The sequence below is a fragment of the Anomalospiza imberbis genome, chromosome 10 (genome assembly GCF_031753505.1).
Source record: "Anomalospiza imberbis isolate Cuckoo-Finch-1a 21T00152 chromosome 10, ASM3175350v1, whole genome shotgun sequence".
NCBI classification, from domain to species: Eukaryota; Metazoa; Chordata; class Aves; order Passeriformes; family Viduidae; genus Anomalospiza; species Anomalospiza imberbis.
Genome location: NC_089690.1, coordinates 1,790,297 through 1,811,271, shown reverse-complemented (window position 1 = coordinate 1,811,271; position 20,975 = coordinate 1,790,297). Strand labels below are relative to the sequence as shown.

Here is a 20,975-nt window from a genome sequence, read left to right as displayed (position 1 = left end):
ATGATGACGATAATGCAGACAGGATTGTTTATTGTAGAAAATTAAGATTATTTTACCTGAGTTTATTAAGAGGATGATGATGATAATGCAGCTAGGAGTATTTCTTGTAGAAAATTAGGATTATTTTACCTGAGTTTACTAAAAGGATGATAATGATGATGATGATGATGATTATTATTATTATTATTTTATACTTGAGTTTATTATTTTTTAAGAGTTAATTACTCATCTCTTAAATAGAAATGAACAGTAACTGCTGCCAGCTGCTTTGTGTGTTCAGCAGGTTTTATTCCCTTCAAATTGAGGATTTTGAATGTAAATAATGCCCCTGAATGCACATATTGCCTCCAGAAGTGGCTGGGCTGCAGAGGAATCAGGGAGTGATTGCATGGAGCTGGAGCAGCAGAGCTGCTTTTGCTGCTCAGCACAGACACTTTGATTGTGTCTGATGGAATGGAGCTGCCCTGGCAGATTGCTCCCCAGGCAGCCATCAGCACAATAAATATTTATCATTAACTCCTCCCCAGCATATGTGTTCACTTTGGGGCATCATTCCATGAAATTCTTGAACTCAATGCTCTTTTTTCTCATTTTTTCCTACCTCCCTGGGATGTTCAAGCAGCTTTGTGGTAAAGACCAAACTTACAAATTTAATAGTAACATTTTAAATTGTGTTTCTTTGATTAAAAATCGTGAAAAGAAATAAATAAAATATAAAATACATATATAAACATAAAATAAATTGTTATATATATGTAAAAATATAAGTATCTGTAATAAATTATTATAGATGTCCTATAGGCAAGTTGTGTTCCCAAAGCCTAGGGAGTGTAGAGGGATCAGTGATAAAAATATTAAAAATTAAACACTGGTCAAATTAATAATTGTAATTAGTAAGTAGGGGCATCCAGTAAATAATGCTGAATTTAATTATGCATCTTCTCTTAATGACTTACTTGCCCTGAGTGGGATTGATCAGTTTGATTTAAAGTTTTTGTTTTCCAAATTGTTTGTGTTCTTCTTGTCGAATATTTCTTTTCTGCTGATGTTTATCTATAAATTGATGTTTATTTGACTGTCAAATCCTGCCCTTTGCCTTACTCCTGTCTTCCACACTCTGCTGAGGAAATTCTGTGTAATAAAAGCAATTATTTCCATTAATCCATCCATTTTAAAATTTTGTACATTCTTCAAACTTTTTCTTGTATTGCAGAGTGAATTTTGGCCATGTTGCTACACTGGCAGTTTGCATATTTGACTGATCCTCTTATATTTTTCTATTCTATCAAATTTTGCTAGACATTCTATTAAAAATGTGGAGTATTGCCTGATATCTTTGGAAAATAGAGGAAAACATCCTGCAAGCTTTACTGCATTGTGCAATCAGAAAAGGGAAATCCAAGTTCCTGCTTTTATGGATTTCTTTAATAAAATAAAACTTTTAGAACTCCTGGGTTTGTTCTTGAGAGAATTCAGTGAAAAAATTAATTATGGCACAGGAAAAGTAGAGCCCAAAATACTGCATTTATGTTGGACCAATATTCATTCCTGGAGTCACAGTCAGACCTTTGCTTACAAGAGAAATCCGTGTATTTAGGAATTCCACAGCGACTCTTCCACTTTTTAAATTGTTTCTATTAAAAATGAAGAGCTAAAATGATTTTTCTGATAACATTTTATGGCCATGATGAATGCCCCAGCCATCTGCAGGGAGCATGAATCACTGGAGTGCTCTGACTTGCACAGAGCCTTCAAAACAGCTGGAAAATAAAGCTTGGAAATGGCTTTTTCTGGGATTTTTTTTTTTAATGTAGGTTACAGTCTGGAAATATTTGAGTGATTTTCAATGGTCTGAAGAAAAAAAAAAATATTTAAAAAAGGAGTTTTGGGAATGGATCCCATCAGAGCTGAAGTGTCTCTGCTTTCCATGGAAAAGGAGCTACAAAAAAAAAAATTCCTGGAGTTTCTTAAAGTGGTTTTGAATTCTGATTCGGTGGCCTTTGGTTCCTCCTGGGGGGATCCTGGATCCGGGGAAACGACCTCGGCTCTGCCTGGGAGGAGCCCAGGGCTCAGCCTGAAACAGCTCCTGAAAGTGTTCCCAGGCAGATTCCAGCTGGGAAAAACATCTGCATGGAGCTCCCGGGGCTGCAGCCAGCCTTTAATTACCGGGGTTAATTAATGGGGAGGCTGTGGGGCTGAGTTCATCCTGGCCGGGCACGGGAGCAGTTTTGGACTGGGCAAAAATGGGAATTTCCTTCCTTGGACTCCAAAAATGGGAATTTCTGTCCTTGGAATCCAAAAATGGGAATTTCTGTCTTTGGAATCCAAAAATGGCAATTTCCTCCGTTGGAATCCAAAAATGGCAATTTCCTTCCTTGGAATCCAAAAATGGGAATTTCTGTCCTTGGAATTCAAAAATGGGAATTTCTGTCCTTGGAATCCAAAAATGGGATTTTCCTTCCTTGGAATCCAAAAATGGGAATTTCCTCCGTTGGAATTCAAAAATGGGAATTTCTGTCCTTGGAATCCAAAAATGGCAATTTCCTCCGTTGGAATCCAAAAATGGCAATTTCCTTCCTTGGAATCCAAAAATGGGAATTTCTGTCCTTGGAATCCAAAAGTGGGAATTTCCTCCTTTGGAATCCAAAAATGGCAATTTCCTTCCTTGGAGTCCAGAAATGGGAATTTCTGTCCTTGGAATCCAAAAATGGGAATTTCTGTCCTTGGAATTCAAAAATGGGAATTTCTTTCCTTGGAATCCAAAAATGGGATTTTCCTTCCTTGGAATCCAAAAATGGGAATCTATTTCTTTGGAATCCAAAAATGGCAATTTCATCCTTTGGAATTCAGAAATGGGAATTTCTGTCCTTGGAATCCAAAAATGGGAATTTCCTCCTTTGGAATCCAAAAATGGGAATTTCCTCCTTTGGAATCCAAAAATGGGAATTTCTGTCCTTGGAATCCAAAAATAGGAATTTCCTCCTTTGGAATCCAGAAATGGCAATTTCCTTCCTTGGAGTCCAGAAATGGCAATTTCCTTCCTTGGAGTCCAAAAATGGGAATTTCTGTCCTTGGAATCCAAAAATGGCAATTTCCTTCCTTGGAATTCAAAAATGGAAGTGCCCTTCCTTGGAATTCAAATATTGGTATTTAAAATAGTGAATTTCTGCCCTTGGAATCCAAAAATGGGATTTTCCTCCTTTGGAATCCAAAAATGGGAATTCCTTCCTTGGAATTCAAAAATTGAAGTGCCCTTCCTTGGAATTCAAATATTGGAATTTAAAAATGGGAATTTCTTTCCCTAGAATCCAGAAATTGAAATTTCCTTCCTTGGAGTCCAAAAATTGACATTTCCTTCCTTAGAATTCAAAAATGGGTGGAATTAAAGCTCTTTTTTCCACCCCAGAATTTCCAGAATGACTGGGGTTGGATTTCACCCAGTGGAATTCCCTCCCCACTGAACCTTTTGAGTCCAACACCTTTATTTTACTGGAATTTTTGGGATTTCTGTCCACCTAAATCATACAAAGGCTTGGATTTTGGGGATTTCCTTCCACCTAAGTAATATGAAGATTTGGATTTTGGGAATTTTCTTCCACCTAACTCATACAAAGACACTGATTTTTGGGATTTCTGTCCACCTAAATGATATGAAGACTTTGTGAGAAGGACTTCATTTTTAGCGTTTTACGCTCTGCAAAAGAAATCAGAATGTGAAACGTGTTGGAAGCAGCAGGTGAGGATTTTCTTCCAGCTGTGCCCCTTTTGGGATAATTCATGTCTCCAAAAGTCAATCCAATGTGTACATTTAACTTCAGTCTTGTGGTTTTTATTATTGATTTGCTCTCTAAGACTTTAAATATATGTGAATATTCAGGTAGTTCTTCAATTACTGCATTTTACAAAAATATATTCTGTTACATAGAGAGGAAATAATTGAGGTTTGCTTCTTGTTTTAAAATCTGCTTGAATATCTTCCTAAAATTCCCTGAGAAGATTATTTAATTTTTATTTGTCGTCCGTTTTAAGGGAAGCATCTGTTCGGAGATTCAGGATGATTTGTGTTTCTGATTTGCAGGAAATTTTTAAGAATGTCTTGGTCTGGGAATTCTGATTTTTGACTAGAGTTTACTAATAAGGATCTAAACTTCAGAGGAGTCTCATGGCTAAGGCTGAGGGAATTAAGAATTAAGGCCTTTGCTGGAGGAAATTTTTAATTAATCCTTCACTGGGACAGCATCAGAGTGGAGAAAATGTAATTCTTTCTTTAGCACCTTAATTTTATGTAGTGACTGCCTGGATTTATGAATGAGAGCACACTTGGAATAAACTGTGAGTAAAAGACTGGTACCTGGTGTACTTGAGGCATTGTGACTTCTTAATTTCTGCTTTGCCTGCTGCTTTTCCTTTTTTTCCCCCCAGACTCTGACTGAAACATCCAATCTCAAAAACTTCATTTATTGTCACTGCTTGAAAAATCCCAACCCTGCAAACGTATTTCTGACAAGAAATCATTTCTAAAAGCACAGAGTAAGTGCAGTGATGATTTTCTCTTTTTTTTCCAGTGGTCTTATGGCCTGGAGAAGCCCAACACTGGCAGCATTTTTGCCCTTTCCTGGTCCGTCGATGGCACGCAGCTGGCCGGAGCCTGTGGGAATGGCCAGGTCATCTTTGCCCACGTGGTGGAACAGCACTGGGAGTGGCAGAACTTCCAAATTACCTTAATTAAGAGAAGAACCATGAAGGTAAAATCACCTCAGAGCAGGGCAGCCCGATCACAAAGCTTGTTCTAGTGCAAAATGGGGGTTTTGGATTTAATTTGTGTTGCCAGACGTTGACTCACGAGGTTTGTTCTCTGGGATCATCAAGATTTCCATCCTTCCACATTTTCCAAATTACACATTTGGGGCTTTTCAGCATCAAGTTCCTAAATTCCTGATGAGACCCTTCAATGGTTTTTTTTTTTCATTTTCTTTCATGTTGGGTTTGGAACTGGGAAGAGCTGGAGCAGCAGCAGGGCTGGATTTGGGGTTGGGCTGTGGGTGGGATGCTGTGAGTCAGTGTCTGGGAACACACAGCACAAATCAGCTCAAAATTCCCAATTTTCCCCTCATTCCCAGACGTCGACTCGTTCCAGATGCACTTGGGAATGATCTCCATGGGGTTTGAATTCCCTTTTTAAATTCAAAGAGTGAGGAGATGTAGCTAACCTTGACTCATTTTTAATTTGCATTCATTTACAGTGATTTTATTGCTATATATTATGTAGGAAAATCCTACAAAATCCTACAAAAAACTTGCAGATGGATTTTTTTCCTGAGTATTACAATGGCAAAGTTAATTAGTGATGCTGTGGTGGGCATGGCAATTAAAATATCCTTGGAAATGGTTTCCAGGCTCTTGGAATAATTGAGGTCAGTCCATGGTTTGCAGTTGGTGCATAATGGAAGGAAGTTACCACCCTCAGAATGGTGGCATCTTCAAAAAAAACCCCAAAACCCCACACAAAACCAGAATAATTTTTGTTTAAGGTCCCCCCCTTGGATTTTTAGCTCTCTCAAATATCTGAGCTGAAAAATCTGAGGCAAATTCTGATTTTGTTGAGCAAATTTTAAGCAGAATAACAAGACCACAAGCTGCTCACCCAGCCCATCTCCTGAATTTCCTGTGCTTCCAGCTGTGGAATCCTAAAAATTCCAGCAGCATCTTCATCCCAATGCTGGATATTGCTGGATCGTTTGGATGAAGTGTTTGTTTGAATAACACTGAAATTTAATTAAATAACAATGAAATAAACATTGACGTGTTCATTTCAAACACTCAGTTCATCAACAGATGAACGATCTTAAAATGGCAATTTTTCAGACCTGTCTAGTTAAAAATATAATCTCAAAACACAAATATAAAATATTTATATTGTATATTAAATATAAAAATACAAACTCAAAATCATATTTCAATAATTTAATTAACTAAACCGTACACCATTATAAAAAACCTTTAAAAATAAACATATATATATTAACTATCATAATAGTTATACCTTATCTACTTCAATATATCCAACAAATTTAACAAAACAATATTCAGGGTTCAAGCTGCTTTCTCAGCAGGGATATTTGGTGACTTCAGTGGAATTTCATTCTTCAGTGTAATTCCATGGCCGTTTCCCTGTGCTCAGGTGCACAATGTCATCGACGACGCCGTGGATTTGCTGGAATTCCGGGACAGGGTCATTAAAGCCTCCCTGAATTATGGATATTTGGTGGCCTCCACTTCCCTGCAGTGCTACGTGTTTTCGTGAGTAAAGCGCATTCCTCTTCCTCACGCTCTTTGGAAAAGTGGCAGAAACTTCATTGGAAGCACAAGATTTCATTTCTTTTTGCATATTTTTATTTTTTATTTATTAAAAAAAAATATTTATAAATAACTGAAATATTCAGTGGAATGTCTGCTCAGTGAAGGCGAGTATAAATCACTGTAAAACAGAAATATTTTACAAATAAAATAATCCGTATAAATACAATTTTGCTATTTTTTCCCTGCAGTGTTACATGTTTTTGTGAAAAACACATAACAAAAATAACTAAAATAAATTCCTCTTCCACACGTTGTTTGGAAGAGTGGCAGAAACTTCATTGGAAGAACAAGAATGAATTTATTTTCTTTTTTTTTTTTTAATTATATTTTTAATTGAAATATTCGATGGAATATCTGCTCAGTGAAGGCTAGTATAAATCACTGTAAAACAGAAATATTTTAAAAATTAAATAATCCATATAATTTTGCTATTTTTTTGCATGCAGTGTTACATGTTTTTGTGAGTAAAGCTAATTCCTCTTCCTCACATTGTTTGGAAAAGTGGCAGAAACTTCACTGGAAGCTCAAGAATTCACTTATTTTAAAATATTTTTATTTTCTATTTTTTTAATTTTTAATTGAAATATTCAGTGGAATATCTGCTCAGTGAACACTAGTGCAGATTGCTGCAATACAGAAATATTTACAAATAAAATAATCCATATAAATATGATTTTGCTAATTTTTCCCTGCAGTTTTATGTGTTTTCATGAGTAAAATAAATTCCTCTTCCTCACGTTGTTTGGAAAAGTGGCAGAAACTTCACTGTAAGCACAAGAATGAATTTATTTACATTTTTTTTAATTAATTGATATAGTCAGTGGAATATCTGCTCAGTGAACACTGCTGCAGATCACTGTAAAAGAGTCAGAAATACTTTAAAAATATTTTTAAAACAAAATAATCCATATAAATATAATTTTGCTATTTTTTCCCTGTGGTGTTACGTGTTTTTGTGAGTAAAGCAAATTTCTCTTCCTCACATTGTTTGGAAAAGAGGGGCAGAAACTTCACTGGAAGCACAAGAATGAATTTCTTTTTAATTTTATTTTTAATTGATATAGTCAATGGAATATCTGCTCAATGAACACTAGTGCAGATGGCTGTAAAACAGAAATACTTTTAAAATACTTTACAAATAAAATAATCCATATAAATATAATTTTGCTGTTTTTCCCTGCAGTGTTACGTGTTTTTGTGAAAAACACATAACTAAAATAACTAAAATAAATTCCTCTTCCTCACATTGTCTGGAAAAGAGGGGCAGAAACTTCACTGGAAGCACAAGAATGAATTTCTTTTTAATTTTTTTTTTTAATTTTTTTATTAATTTTTAAATTTTTTATTTTTAATTGATATAGTCAATGGAATATCTGCTCAATGAACACTAGTGCAGATGGCTGTAAAACAGAAATACTTTTAAAATACTTTACAAATAAAATAATCCATATAAATATAATTTTGCTGTTTTTCCCTGCAGTGTTACGTGTTTTTGTGAAAAACACATAACTAAAATAACTAAAATAAATTCCTCTTCCTCACATTGTTTGGAAAAGAGGGGCAGAAACTTCACTGGAAGCACAAGAATGAATTTCTTTTTAATTTTTTTAAATTTTATTTTTAATTGATATAGTCAATGGAATATCTGCTCAGTGAACACTAGTGCAGATGGCTGTAAAACAGAAATATTTTTAAAATACTTTACAAATAAAATAATCCATATAAATATAATTTTGCTGTTTTTCCCTGCAGTGTTACGTGTTTTTGTGAAAAACACATAACTAAAATAACTAAAATAAATTCCTCTTCCTCACATTGTCTGGAAAAGAGGGGCAGAAACTTCACTGGAAGCACAAGAATGAATTTCTTTTTAATTTTTTTTTAAATTTTTTTATTAATTTTTTTAATTTTTAATTTTTAATTGAAATATTCAATGGAATATCTGCTCAGTGAACACTAGTGCAGATGGCTGTAAAACAGAAATACTTTTAAAATACTTTACAAATAAAATAATCCATATAAATATAATTTTGCTGTTTTTCCCTGCAGTGTTACGTGTTTTTGTGAAAAACACATAACTAAAATAACTAAAATAAATTCCTCTTCCTCACATTGTCTGGAAAAGAGGGGCAGAAACTTCACTGGAAGCACAAGAACTCATTTCTTTTTAATTAATTGAAATAGTCACTGGAATATCTGCTCGGTGGGCACTAGTGCAGATGGCTGTAAGGGAGTCAGAAATCTTTTTGAAATATTTTACAAATAAAATAATCCGTATAAATACAGTTTTGCTGGGTTTTAAGCCTCCGGGGGCAGCTGCTGCTGCGGTGAAGGGATGAAATAAAGGCCCAAGTGTTGTTCCATCATCTCTGGTGCTCCTCGGGGTTCCTTGGCTTCCCAAAGGCTGCGTGAAGCTGGAAAAACTCCTTTTAGGAACATCTGCGGATTAAAAATGTTTGTTTTGCTTGCTGAATCCAACTCTGTGTCGAAATACGTGGAAATGAGGGATTTTAATGCTGATTTTTTTCTATTTGCAGGACCAGGAACTGGAACACTCCGTTGATTTTTGACCTGAAGGAAGGAACTGTCAGTTTGATTCTCCAAGCAGAAAGGTGCCGGAATTGTTAAAATGCTCATCATGAACATAATGTAGCTATTACATAAATAAATTTATCATCTACACTATAAATACATTTATTTAATTATTATCTCTACTATAAATAAATGGTTTTATTTATTATAATAGTACTATTTATGTATAGTATATTATCTCTATTTAGTATAATTTATTATCTATACTAGAAATAAATTTATTATTATCTATATTATAAATAAATGGTTTTATTATAATAGTATTATTTATTTATAGTATATTATCTCTATCTATTTAGTATAATTTATTATCTATACTATAAATTTATTTCATTATTATCTATATTAGAAATAAATGGTTTTATTATAATAGTACTATTTATGTATAGTATAATATATTATCTCTATTTAGTATAATTTATTATCTATACTAGAAATAAATTTATTTTATTATTATCTATATTAGAAATAAATGGTTTTATTATAATAGTATTATTTATTTATAGTATATTATCTCTATCTATTTAGTATAATTTATTATCTATACTATAAATTTATTTCATTATTATCTATATTATAAATGGTTTTATTATAATAGTATTATTTGTTTATAGTATATTATCTCTATCTATTTAGTATAATTTATTATCTATACTATAAATAAAATTATTTCATTATTATCTATATTATAAATAAATGGTTTTAGTATAATATTATTATGTATGTATAGTATAATATATTATCTATATCTCTTTAGTATAATTTATCATCTACACTATAAATTTATTTTATTATTATCTATATTATAAATAAATGGTTTTATTATAATAGTATTATTTATGTATAGTATAATATATTTTCTCTATCTATTTAGTATATTTTATTATCTATACTGTAAATACATTTATTTCATTATTATCTATATTATAAATGGTTTTATTATAATAGTATTATTTATTTATAGTATATTATCTATATCTATTTAGTATAATTTATTATCTATACTATAAATACGTTTATTTCATTATTATCTGTATTAGAAATAAATGGTTTTATTATAATAGTATTTTTATGTATAGTATAATATATTATCTCTATCTATTTAGTATAATTTATTATCTATACTACAAATACGTTTATTTCATTGTTATCTATATTAGAAATAAATGTTTTTATTTCTTATAATAATATTATTATATGCTGTTATTGGTATATTAATATTAGTATATTAATCGTATTATTTATTATAATAGTATTGTTTGCTATATTTTGTTCATTATATATAAAATGAACAAAATAAGCTGAAATTGAAATATCAGAAATAAACAAAAAATACCCAGATAAAATCATAAATATTTGACATAATAAATATTTCTCCTGGAAGAAGATAACACATTAAAAAAACAAAACTTTTCCTTACAGAACTTCCAGAATATCTTGAAAATTTAAAGCTTAGGAATGATGGAAGCTGGAAGAAAAGTTGCAGGATATTAAACATTTCCCATTGTTGAAAATACCATTTTTTATATTATTTACTGATTTACTTCTTTGTTGTTGGAGGGGTTTTTTTTCTTATTTTTTAGGCATTTTCTTCTCGTGGATGGTGGAGGGCTTTATTTATATTCCTATGAAGGCAGATGGATTTCCTCTCCAAAATACCCAGGCATGAGGACAGACCTTCTGAACGCCCTGACGGTGTCCCTGAGCAATGACACCCTGGCAGTGAAGGACAAGGCTGATGAGAAGGGTAAATTCTGCTTTATTTAGGATAAAAACACATACATTCAGAACAAAAATGAACTCAAGTTATGGGTCTTGCTCAAAATTACATCTAAAGACTTCAAGAGAATGGTTTGGCTCTGAATTTCCAGTTGATCCCTGGAATATTTACAGAAAAGAATTGAGTAAGTTTTCACTCCCTGATGGGATTTTCCATTTTTTTCTCTTTCTAAACTTTGATGAAATTGTGGGTTAAGATTGAGTCAATCTGATGTTGGAAATGTGGGTTTATTTAGATTATGGGTGCAGGCGTTTATCACAATTTGGTGTCATTTCTGGAAAGCCCCATTTGAGATAGGAAATGAAAAATAGGGATGGGAAGTGAAAATTCCGTTTTTTAGAAGATTTTTTTTCCCCACCATGTGAAAGTCACTGGTAAAACTCACAGTGGATAAACTGGATAAAACTCCCATGTTATCAGTGGATAAAATGGAATGTTTCAGCCACTTGCATTAAATTACACTCAAAAAAGAATGGAGTCACTGGAAAATCATTAAGAACTTCTGCTTTTATTAATAAACTATGCAATTATTTTCCTTCAGTTATCTACATCTTTGATGCTTTATCTGGGAAGCCACTGGGTGATGGAAAACCTCTGACCCACAAGGTAAAGTGAAGGCTTTAATGTCTTTATTTTACTCAGAAATTAAGAATCACTAATGGTTTTCCTCAATGATGGGACTAAAAACCCGTGAAAGGTTTGAAAATCGTAATAGAAAGGAGCTTTTCAGCTGACTTTTAATGCTTTGTGTTGTCTTCAGAACTGTTTTAATCTTCATGAAACTCAGTTTATGAAATCACAGAATCACGCAATGGGTTGGGTTGGAAAGGACTTTAAAATAATCTTAATTCTAACCCCATGGAATCATTTATTCCCTAGAGAAATCACACACAAAGTGTTTTTCCATCCCGGTTTATCCAAGAATTTTGTGCCTTGTTTTTAGGAAAAAAATCAATTTGAATGTTCAAATATAAAATCTCCAAAATAAGAGTCAGAGATTCTCTTTTATCTTTTCAGACAGAGATTGTGGAGATTGCTTTGGACCAGAAAGGACTGACAAGTGAGAGAAAAATAGCTTTTATTGATAAGAACAGAGATCTTTTCATCACCTCTGTGAAAAGGTTTGGGAAAGAGCAGAAGATTGTCAAAATAGGTGAGAAAAATTCAAATTCATGTTTGGGAAGATGCTGGGAGGGAAATAAATTGATATTTAATACAAGAGACAACATTTTGCTTTATTAATAGTGAAATTGAATTTGAAAAAAAAACCCTGTGGCTTTTGCATGATAGAGGCAAAAACAATTTCACTAAATTTTATCTAAATTCTGCTTATTTTTCTAGCAGTTCCATGCAAAGCAGCTTTTAAAATGCTACAAATTTGGGGTTAAACCCTTAAAAAAGCGACCAAAAATGCTGAATAACCACCCTGTTATAATTCCCTTTCTTTTGAAGTTTCTCCTGGAAATGTCTTATTTCTTTCTTTATCTATTTATTCATTTATTATAATTTTTGTTGTCTATAAATGAAGGGACAATGGTGCAGAGTATGGCCTGGAATGACGCCTCCAACATCCTCTGTGGGATTCAGGATTCCAGGTTCACGGTCTGGTATTATCCCAACACAGTCTACGTGGATAAAGACCTGCTCCCAAAAACCCTGTATGAAAAAGATGCCAGGTGAGAAATCCTTTTTAATCCAAATATGATTTATTTTAACTTTTCCCCTCGTTTCTTAACAAATCGTGCTCGGGAGAAGTAAAAGCTGGCTTTGCAACTTCTAAAATTCTCCTTGGCAAATGAGGAAAAAGGGGTTTATAAGGAAAATGATAAAGTTTAGGGTTGAAATGGTGATGCAGGGTTTGAAAGCAGAGCAGCATCTGGAGGTAAAAGCAAAGTTTGAATTCTTTCTCGTAAAATTTTACCTCAGGTTTTGTAAAAAAAAAAAAAACCCGGAAAAGATTTGTTCCGACGATGTCGGAAATTAAAAGCAGCAAAATAACAGCTCACAAATAACCGATCTGAAATCCTTTTCCTGTCAAAACAAACAAATGCCAACTTCTTTTTGGATTTTCCTGCAGCGAATTCAGCACGGCCGCTCAGATAGTGAGCTTTGTGGGGAGCCAGGTGACCATCAGGAGGGCGGACGGGTCCCTGGTGCACCTGCACGTCTCCCCTTACCCCGCCATCCTCCACGGCCACGCCAGCGCGGCCCGCTGGGAGGACGGGCTCAGGCTCTGCAGGTTCGTCAAGGTACTGTGCCGGGCACATCCTTCTTTCTTTCAGGATTTTTCACAGAGGAGCACAGAGGGAAGAAAGAGAAATCCATTTCTATTCCTGCTCCTTGTTTTTCCCATGTGGAATGAGAATTGTTTACCTGGGGTGATGGCTTGGCTGGGTTCTGGTGAGAATTGTTGGAGCTGATGGCCAATCCAACCCACCTGTGGCTGCACTCAGAGAGGGTCAGGAGTTGTGAGTGAGTTAGATACGGGAGTTAGAACAAGTAGGTTTGTAGTTTAGTATCTCCTTTAAATAGCATATTAATGTATTATATCATAGTTACAATAAAGAAACCATTCAGCTTCTGAGCTGGAGTCACACATCATCACTTCTTCCCACCGGCTTCACCTGCATTTACAATAAGGTACCCCTGATTTTTGGCAATATTCACAACCATTTTTGATGGTTTTAAGTGTTCTTCAGTTGTGATCTCTCCATGTCAAATGGTGCAGCTCATTCCCAGCCTGCTTTGTCGCTCGTTTTTGTCACTCGTGGAAAGTGAGGTGGTTTTGTTAATGCCATAACATCATAATTCCATAAGTTCCATGATAAATAATAATTCTTATTTTTAGCCACACCAGAATCCAGCTGGATTGAGCACAGGTGCTCACAGAATTCAGTTCTAAACTTAAAGTTTTTAAACTTAAGGTCTGGGCTTTAATATAACCAATATTTAAGGTCTGGGCCTTAATAACACCAACCTTTAACTTTAAGGTCTGAGCCTTAATATAACCAATGAAAAGTGACATTTTCACAATTACCTGTTAATTTGCATCTTTTACTTCACTTCTTTTTGTTTCCTTCCTTTTCCATTGCTTTCTTTTGTTTTTATTTAGACAACAGCAACAGATGAGGTGAGTGTGGTAGTTCATAAAACAACAATATCCTTTCAAACCTTCCTTCCCAGTTATTCCTAGAAAAGTTTAGTACCTTAAATGTGTATTTCAGATATTTGTGTAACTTATTATTAAATTAATTCACATCCAGATAATTTGGGTTGCATAATTAGAATAATTGTAACAGAATCTTTATTTGCAGTGTCCACATCACCTGATTTAAGCATCCAAGTCAGGATAATTTGATTTTGGCAGTCCAGGTAGGGAGTAGAAAGTATTTCCAATCAGGACTAACAAAATGAGTCAATTCTTTGAGGGGGGAAAAAACAGCAAGAAATAACTTGGAACCATCAAAAACAAAATTCATCTCCTGGACAATTTCAGGCTGAGCTTTCAGCATTTTATCACCTGATTTTCTAAATAAAAAGGAAGTGGGAAGGGAATGTGACAAAGATTTTAAGATAGTTTGATTCTCTGAACAATCTGAATTTTCCCAGATTGTGCCCTTCGTGCAGGAGGCTTTGTCCTGATGGAAAAGTCACTTGGGAAATACGGGAATGTGTTCAGAGCTCCCTCAGTGCAGCTGCTCATTCTGATATTCTGATTTCAGTCAAGAGTGATCCTTCTCAAACCTGCACAGTGCAAAGTCTTTATTTCCGCATTTCTTACTGAACCCACTCAACAAAATTCTCCTTAATTCCTGGACTAGCAAGTCCAAAATTACATTTTTCCTGCCTGAATAGAGTTTTAGATGTTGTAGCTTAAACTATATTAAAATACGGTTTATGAGTGTGTCTTTGTCATAATGTTGTCGCTTGAAAATCCATCAAAATGTAATTTAGGATCTTCCTAGATTCTGAGTTCATGAGCTTTCCTCAAGGTTGTGTAAAATACCCCAAAATGCCCTCACAGAAACAATAAAAGTAATATATAAAATAATAATAAAAGGGTAAAAATGTAATATATAAAAATATAGAAATATACATCTATATATTTATTTATAAATTCATGAATAAATAAGATATATAAAATATAATAAAAGTAGTATATAAAATAATTTAAAGGTTAAAAGTAATATATAAATATAAAAATATATAGATTTATATATTCAGTTGTAAATTTATAAATAAATAAGGTATAAAAATATAATAAAAAGTAATATGTAAAATAATAGTATATAAAATAATTTAAAGGTTAAAAGTAATATATAAATATAAAAATATATAGATTTATATATTTAGTTGTAAATTTATAAATAAATAAGGTATAAAAATATAATAAAAAGTAATATATAAAATAATAAATGGAAGGTTAAAAAGTAATATATAAATATATATAAACAAAATATATATAGATGTATGTATTTATTTATAAATTTATAAATAAATAAGATATAAAAATATAATCAAAAGTAATATATAAAATAAGAAATAAAAGGTGTCATAGTATTATTACCATGAAGTTTTTCTAATTCCTAGTCCAGAGAAATAATTAATAATTTCCTAATAAGAGACTTAGAGCACAGTGCCATAAATGTGCAGAGAAATGTAGTATTACACATAATTTTTGAGCCTTGTGTAGCTGCTTTGAGGAGTCGTTTGCAGCCTGATGATGAACATTTGGAGGTTTCCAAGTTGGTTTTGTTTGGAATTTCAGGATCAGACCCTGTGGGCTTGTTTGGCTGCCATGGCAGTGGCCAGCAAGGACATGAGCACGGCTGAAATTGCCTATGCAGCGATCGGCGAGGTAAGGAAACGCAGTGAGGGAGTGGCATTGAACCCCAATGAAATCCTTGCAAAGCCAACTGATTAATGAATTTCCTTGCTGTCCTGCTCGTGGGCAGATTGACAAAGTGCAGTACATCAATTCCATCAAGGACCTGCCCTCCAAGGAGTCCAGGCTGGCTCACATGCTGCTCTTCAGTGGGAACACGCAGGAGGCTGAGACCCTCCTGCTCCAGTCAGGCCTGGTTTACCAAGCTATCCAAATCAACATTAACCTTTACAACTGGGAAAGGTAGGAGGTTTTTTCCCATTAAAATACGTTTTCCTAATTATTCCCATCGGTTGTTTTATTGCTGACTCATTTTTTATCTTTTAATCACCCACGACTTCAAAAAAACTAATTAAATCATAGCCTGACAATAATCAAATAAACCAGCATTTTTGTATTTAGAAAATACAAATATTTGGTGATAAATAATTATTTTCCATCAGTTGTTTTCCTAATTATTCCCATCAGTTGTTTTATTGCTGACTCATTTTTTATCTTTTAATCACCCACGACTTCAAAAAAACTAATTAAATCATAGCCTGACAATAATCAAATAAACCAGCATTTTTGTATTTAGAAAATACAAATATTTGCTGATAAAAGCCCAAAATATTCCTGGAAACATTTTGAAATAACATTTTGCTTTCTCATCACTGCTAGCACAGAGGATGCCCCAGACTGGCTGTGGAATTTGGGCTGCTTGGAAATGTCTTGTTGCTAAAAATAAAATTGTGGCTACCCAGGCTCCCAGCGTTGTGTAGGTGGAGAAAATATGATTTAAGGCTGAGAAAACAAAGGAGGAATTTCTCATTTAAACAAAACCCCCACATTTTCTGACCGAATCCTCTGAGTTGTTTGCTCCTAATTTCTCTGCTGTTATATTGACATATTCAGGCAAAAGGTTGATTTTCCCCCACAAATCTGTAATTTTGTTTTGTTACGAGGCTGTGTCGGGGGAGGTTTAAGCTGGATATTAGAAAAAAATATTCTTTTATCTAAAAACTCTCTGTAGATCAAATATCAGTGGTTTTAAGCCACTGAGAAGAAACCAAGTGTGAGTAATTCATTAAATGAATCCAGTGTCTGACCTTTTTCACCTATACAATATTTATAAATATTATGTAGACTATATCATTAATGTATATTATGAGTGTTCAGAACCTATTTCTGACGAGAAAAAAGTTACTAAACATGATTATTTTAGTGCTAAACCCTGAAATATTCTGCATTTCCTTGAAATAAAAAGCCTCCTGGGGTTAAATTAATGACGTGATGAGGTTGTCAGTGGGAATAACTGTTGGGTTTTTTTCATCGCTGGCTACTTTTAACCTCCTGATCCTAATGTGGGGTTGGATTTGGGATCTCTGTCCTCACCGCCAGAGTTTCTGCAGAGCCTGGCTGGTTGTGGTGGTGCCAGAGCATTTCCCCAGCCCGTTCCTGCTCCATTGCAGAGCCCTGGATCTGGCAGTGAAGCACCGGACACACGTGGACACGGTCCTGGCTTACAGGCAGAAGTTCTTGGAGGATTTTGGGAAAAAAGAAACCAACCAAAGGTTTTTGCAATATGCGGAAGGTGTAAGTGTCCCTCGGGGTGGTTCCTGCTGGAGGGTGGGGTGGGTGTGCACCTCTGCTTTCCTTCTCGGGTTCAAAAGTGAACGGAGATGTGGAATTTTTACAGGTTTTGGCCTAATATTGGGCTGCTTGGCCAGGAATAGCTGGGCATGGGTTGTATTTGAAGATTCACAATATACAGATTTAATATCTGGTGAAGATCACACAGGTGAAGGCACGGTTGTTTTCTATAAACAGGGAGTTAAACTTCACCATGGTTCAGTGAGTTTCTCAAATATTTCTAACATTTTTTCTGGCATTTTATGGGTAGAAACAGTGACAAACCTTGAAGGAAATCAGGATATTTATGAACCACAAACCATTCTGATATAAACTACGATCAACAGTTCAGTATACATTTATTGGAAAGCCTCTGCATCACCAGGAAATCAATTTATTAGTGTTTCACAGATCCTGAGGGCACGTCCTGAAGGTCAGCAGCTGGATCCTGGATTCCACTGGAATATTTCCACACATTTCCCTCGGGAGAGGCGCAGTTCCCTCCTGTCCTCTCCCCTCCTTGTTCCTCAGCATCCTGAGGGAGGAATGCCCCAAAAAGGCTTTTCCTTTGTGTGGAATCCTTTTGTCCCCTGCAGCTGGAGGGTCAGGGGACACCTGGGCTGGGAGTTCCCATCCTCCCATGGACACTGCCCAGGACACTTGGACTAAAGCTGGATTTCCAGTGGAAGGCATTAGCTTTGAGCACTTTTAAGGAGTCTCATTTCCTGAGCAAAAGTCAGCCCCTAATGAACAATTCCACAGTAATTTACCTGGAAAATACAGCAAATAAAGCACAGAATCCAAGCATTTTTATCCTGCAGCTTTTCCAGCTCTGTGTGTTCTGTAAAACCCATTATAGAGCAAAAATCACAGAAATTCCTTGATGCCTCTGATGGACATTGGAGATAATCCTGATTTTTTAAAAATCCTGGAGGAAGCTGTAGTTTCCAGAAGGATTCCTAAGGAATCCCACCTTGGCGGTGACAAGGTGTGAGCAGGATGATTTTTCAGCTTACTCAGTCTTGAAATTTGGAGATTCTGAAGCTTTCTGAAATTTGATTTGGAAATCTGGACATTTTCTTGAAATTTGAATTTCTCACTCAGGAGATTTCTGGAGGGAAAAAGTCCTTTTCCACATCCAGGTGCTGGAGGTCTTTGCTGGATCTGTGAGTAGGAGGGATCCACATAATGTGAATTTTGAGCTGTAATTAAATTCTTCATGGAACCTGTCAGACTCAGAAAGCAACATCAGAAAGAAATTGAAAAGAAAAGCAAGATTTTGTGCTGCTGTTCCTTCTCAGGGATAAGAAAGGGTCTCAGTTTCCCTCTCACAGCCTCAAACCTCTTCAGGCTTAAATAAGGAGTTTTTTCCTCTCTTTTCTGCAGCCAGGCAGGATCTAAAATCGTGCTTATTTTGCATATCAGGTTCTCAATTCCTTACACATACCCTGAGAACCCTGGACCCAGTCAATGCCTCTAGAACTGAGGTGTTATTATTATATTTTCACCTGAGAATGTGGGTGTTTAATTTCACTTTCCCTCTTGGAGAATCTCCCCTGTTATTCTGTTACTTAATTACAGAGGAAAATTCCCTGTGCAGCCCTTGAAATTCTTCTCCCATCCCACCTTTGCCAGTGTTAATTCTCCAGCCATGAACTGAACTGCACAATGACATTTTTGAACGTGTTTTTATGGTCATCAAATGCACCATGATCCATTTTTTTTTTCCTTGTCAAGCATTTTTTGGGGAAGAAACAACTTTTCTGCCCACATTTGTGCTGTGATGTTGTGGTGTGTGTCTTGCCTGGGGTTTCACTGACACAAAACACAGCCAGAAAATGCCAATTCTCTGCAGCTGGAGAAATGCCAAGGTTAAAACTAAACCTTTTTTTGATGCAGAAGGGCAGTTCCAAGCAGGAGTCTGATTTCTGTTGGAGCAGGTAACTGGTCTGATATCCTGTCAGCTCCTTGGAGGAGACATCACATAAATAAATGATGCAGGGCTAAATTTTCAGTAACAGGACACTGATGTCATAAAATTAAATCAGAAGCAGGTTATTTTTGTGTTTTATTGCCAGACACAATGAGATTTTTTAAAATAGCTCAGGCTTGGTTTATTTTAAAGGTGAAGCTCAGTTAGAACTCAGCTGTGCCTTCATATCTTCCATGAGTTTGGGTACCCAGCACTTAATAATTGTATTTTTTAATTGAATAACTGACCTGGCTCTCTCTGATGTTGAGCTCTGTGTGTTTCATTTTTCTCTTCTTGCAGCTGGAAGTGGACTGGAATAAAATCAAAGCCAAAATAGAGATGGAAATTGCTAAAGAAAGAGAACGGGCAGCAGCCAGTGCTGCAGGGAGGAGCAGTGTGACTGTGCAGCAATAATTCACATTTTGGGCACCTTCAAAGTGCTGCTTCAATATTTGATACTGGTTTGTTGCAAAAAAAAAAGCCACAGCAAACATTTTGTGGGTCACAGGAGTGAGAATTTCTGTGGATTTGAATCCTTGGGTGACACACAGGAGGAATTATTTCCTTTCATTTTGAGCTGGGTTTATATTCTGGTGCCAGTAATGACTACATATATGAGAAAAAAGGGAATTAACAGTTCCTCTCTTTAGTGATTTTAAATCTTTATTGCCATTAATATTCTTTAACCTGGGTTGCCTCTACTGAAATCACAAGTTAAGCCCCAAGTTAAGCAGTTTGGTTATTTCTGCAACCCCAGGGACCTCTCCAGACTTCTTTCAATTGCCTTAAAACAAATTTAGCAAAGTGGAAGTGCTGAAAATGCAAAAAAAAAGGAGCTTGAGCCTCTCAAGTACAAATCCCAGTAGAGGGAATGCATATTTGTTAGTAAGTTCTTTAATAGATTATTTCAGGTAATTTCAGCAACTCATGTTTGTCACTGAGCAAAACATTCAGCAGTAAAAGGATTTTTTTTTTTGTTTAAAATACTTTGGAATGCTCTTTCAGGGTTGTTGGAAGTAACAAACAGCATTTGTAGCATGTAATGTGTAAAATTGACAATATTTATAATAAGAGAATATTTCATGTATTTTTTCTGCCCAAAGCACTTGATTTGTAAATATTTTTTTTTTAATTTTATGTTATTTCATTAAGATACACTTTCCTTTGTTTCACACCCACAGCTGGCTGCATTCTCTTCATGTTATAAATACATGACCAGTTTATTCATCACTGACAAGGTTTATTATGTATCTTCCAAATGTTACCAGCAAAATGTTAAATATCTGTACATACAGCATATTTGTAAATCATTGTGTGACCCTTTCTTGCACAGTTCATTCATTTCTTAATAAAACCAAAGAAAAGTGGAGGTTTTAATGTATCTGAGAGCTGCTGCATGTGGGCATCTCCACTGAGTGCTAAAAAAAGAATATTTGGGGTGTTTCAGTTACGTTCAGAAGGGATGGGAGAGGTGTTTAACTCCATTTTTTATCACACACATCCAGTCCTGAGCATCCTGGTGTTAAATAGAAAACAAAGCAAAATGTTTTGGTAGAGCACTTTTATTCCTTGTTTTCACCAGGTTCTAAATACGGTCATGACCCTGGGTATGAAATCTGAATTTCAGGATATTCTCAGGAGAAAACGTTCCTATATGACTTTACTGGCAGGGATTTTAGGGATTGTAATTCCAAGCTGGTTTTTCTGGGGTGTCCGAAGTTTTGCATTGTATTTTTACCTGTTTTCAGTTATTTTCAGTATTAAGTAAAAATAAA

At 34.8% G+C, this 20,975-nt stretch overlaps 1 protein-coding gene across 4 annotated transcripts in view; it reads left to right on the top strand.

Annotated features, from left to right (window-relative positions):
- IFT80 (intraflagellar transport 80) overlaps window positions 1-20,569 on the top strand; it is a 33,902-nt gene extending 13,333 nt beyond the window's left edge. For 2 of the 4 annotated variants that reach the window (XM_068200191.1, XM_068200193.1), the window contains exons 7-18: window positions 4,566-4,745; window positions 6,182-6,300; window positions 8,898-8,972; window positions 10,536-10,699; window positions 11,274-11,338; window positions 11,750-11,885; window positions 12,261-12,408; window positions 12,810-12,981; window positions 15,501-15,590; window positions 15,688-15,860; window positions 17,069-17,192; window positions 19,501-20,569. In XM_068200191.1, coding sequence (XP_068056292.1) covers window positions 4,566-4,745; window positions 6,182-6,300; window positions 8,898-8,972; window positions 10,536-10,699; window positions 11,274-11,338; window positions 11,750-11,885; window positions 12,261-12,408; window positions 12,810-12,981; window positions 15,501-15,590; window positions 15,688-15,860; window positions 17,069-17,192; window positions 19,501-19,614 — 1,560 coding nt within the window. In that variant the 3' untranslated portion in view covers window positions 19,615-20,569. Of the gene's footprint in view, window positions 1-4,565; window positions 4,746-6,181; window positions 6,301-8,897; window positions 8,973-10,535; window positions 10,700-11,273; window positions 11,339-11,749; window positions 11,886-12,260; window positions 12,409-12,809; window positions 12,982-15,500; window positions 15,591-15,687; window positions 15,861-17,068; window positions 17,193-19,500 lie in introns of those variants that run through there. The other 2 variants (XM_068200192.1, XM_068200194.1) reach the window with 2 other exon arrangements.
- The last annotated feature ends 406 nt before the right edge of the window (window positions 20,570-20,975 follow it).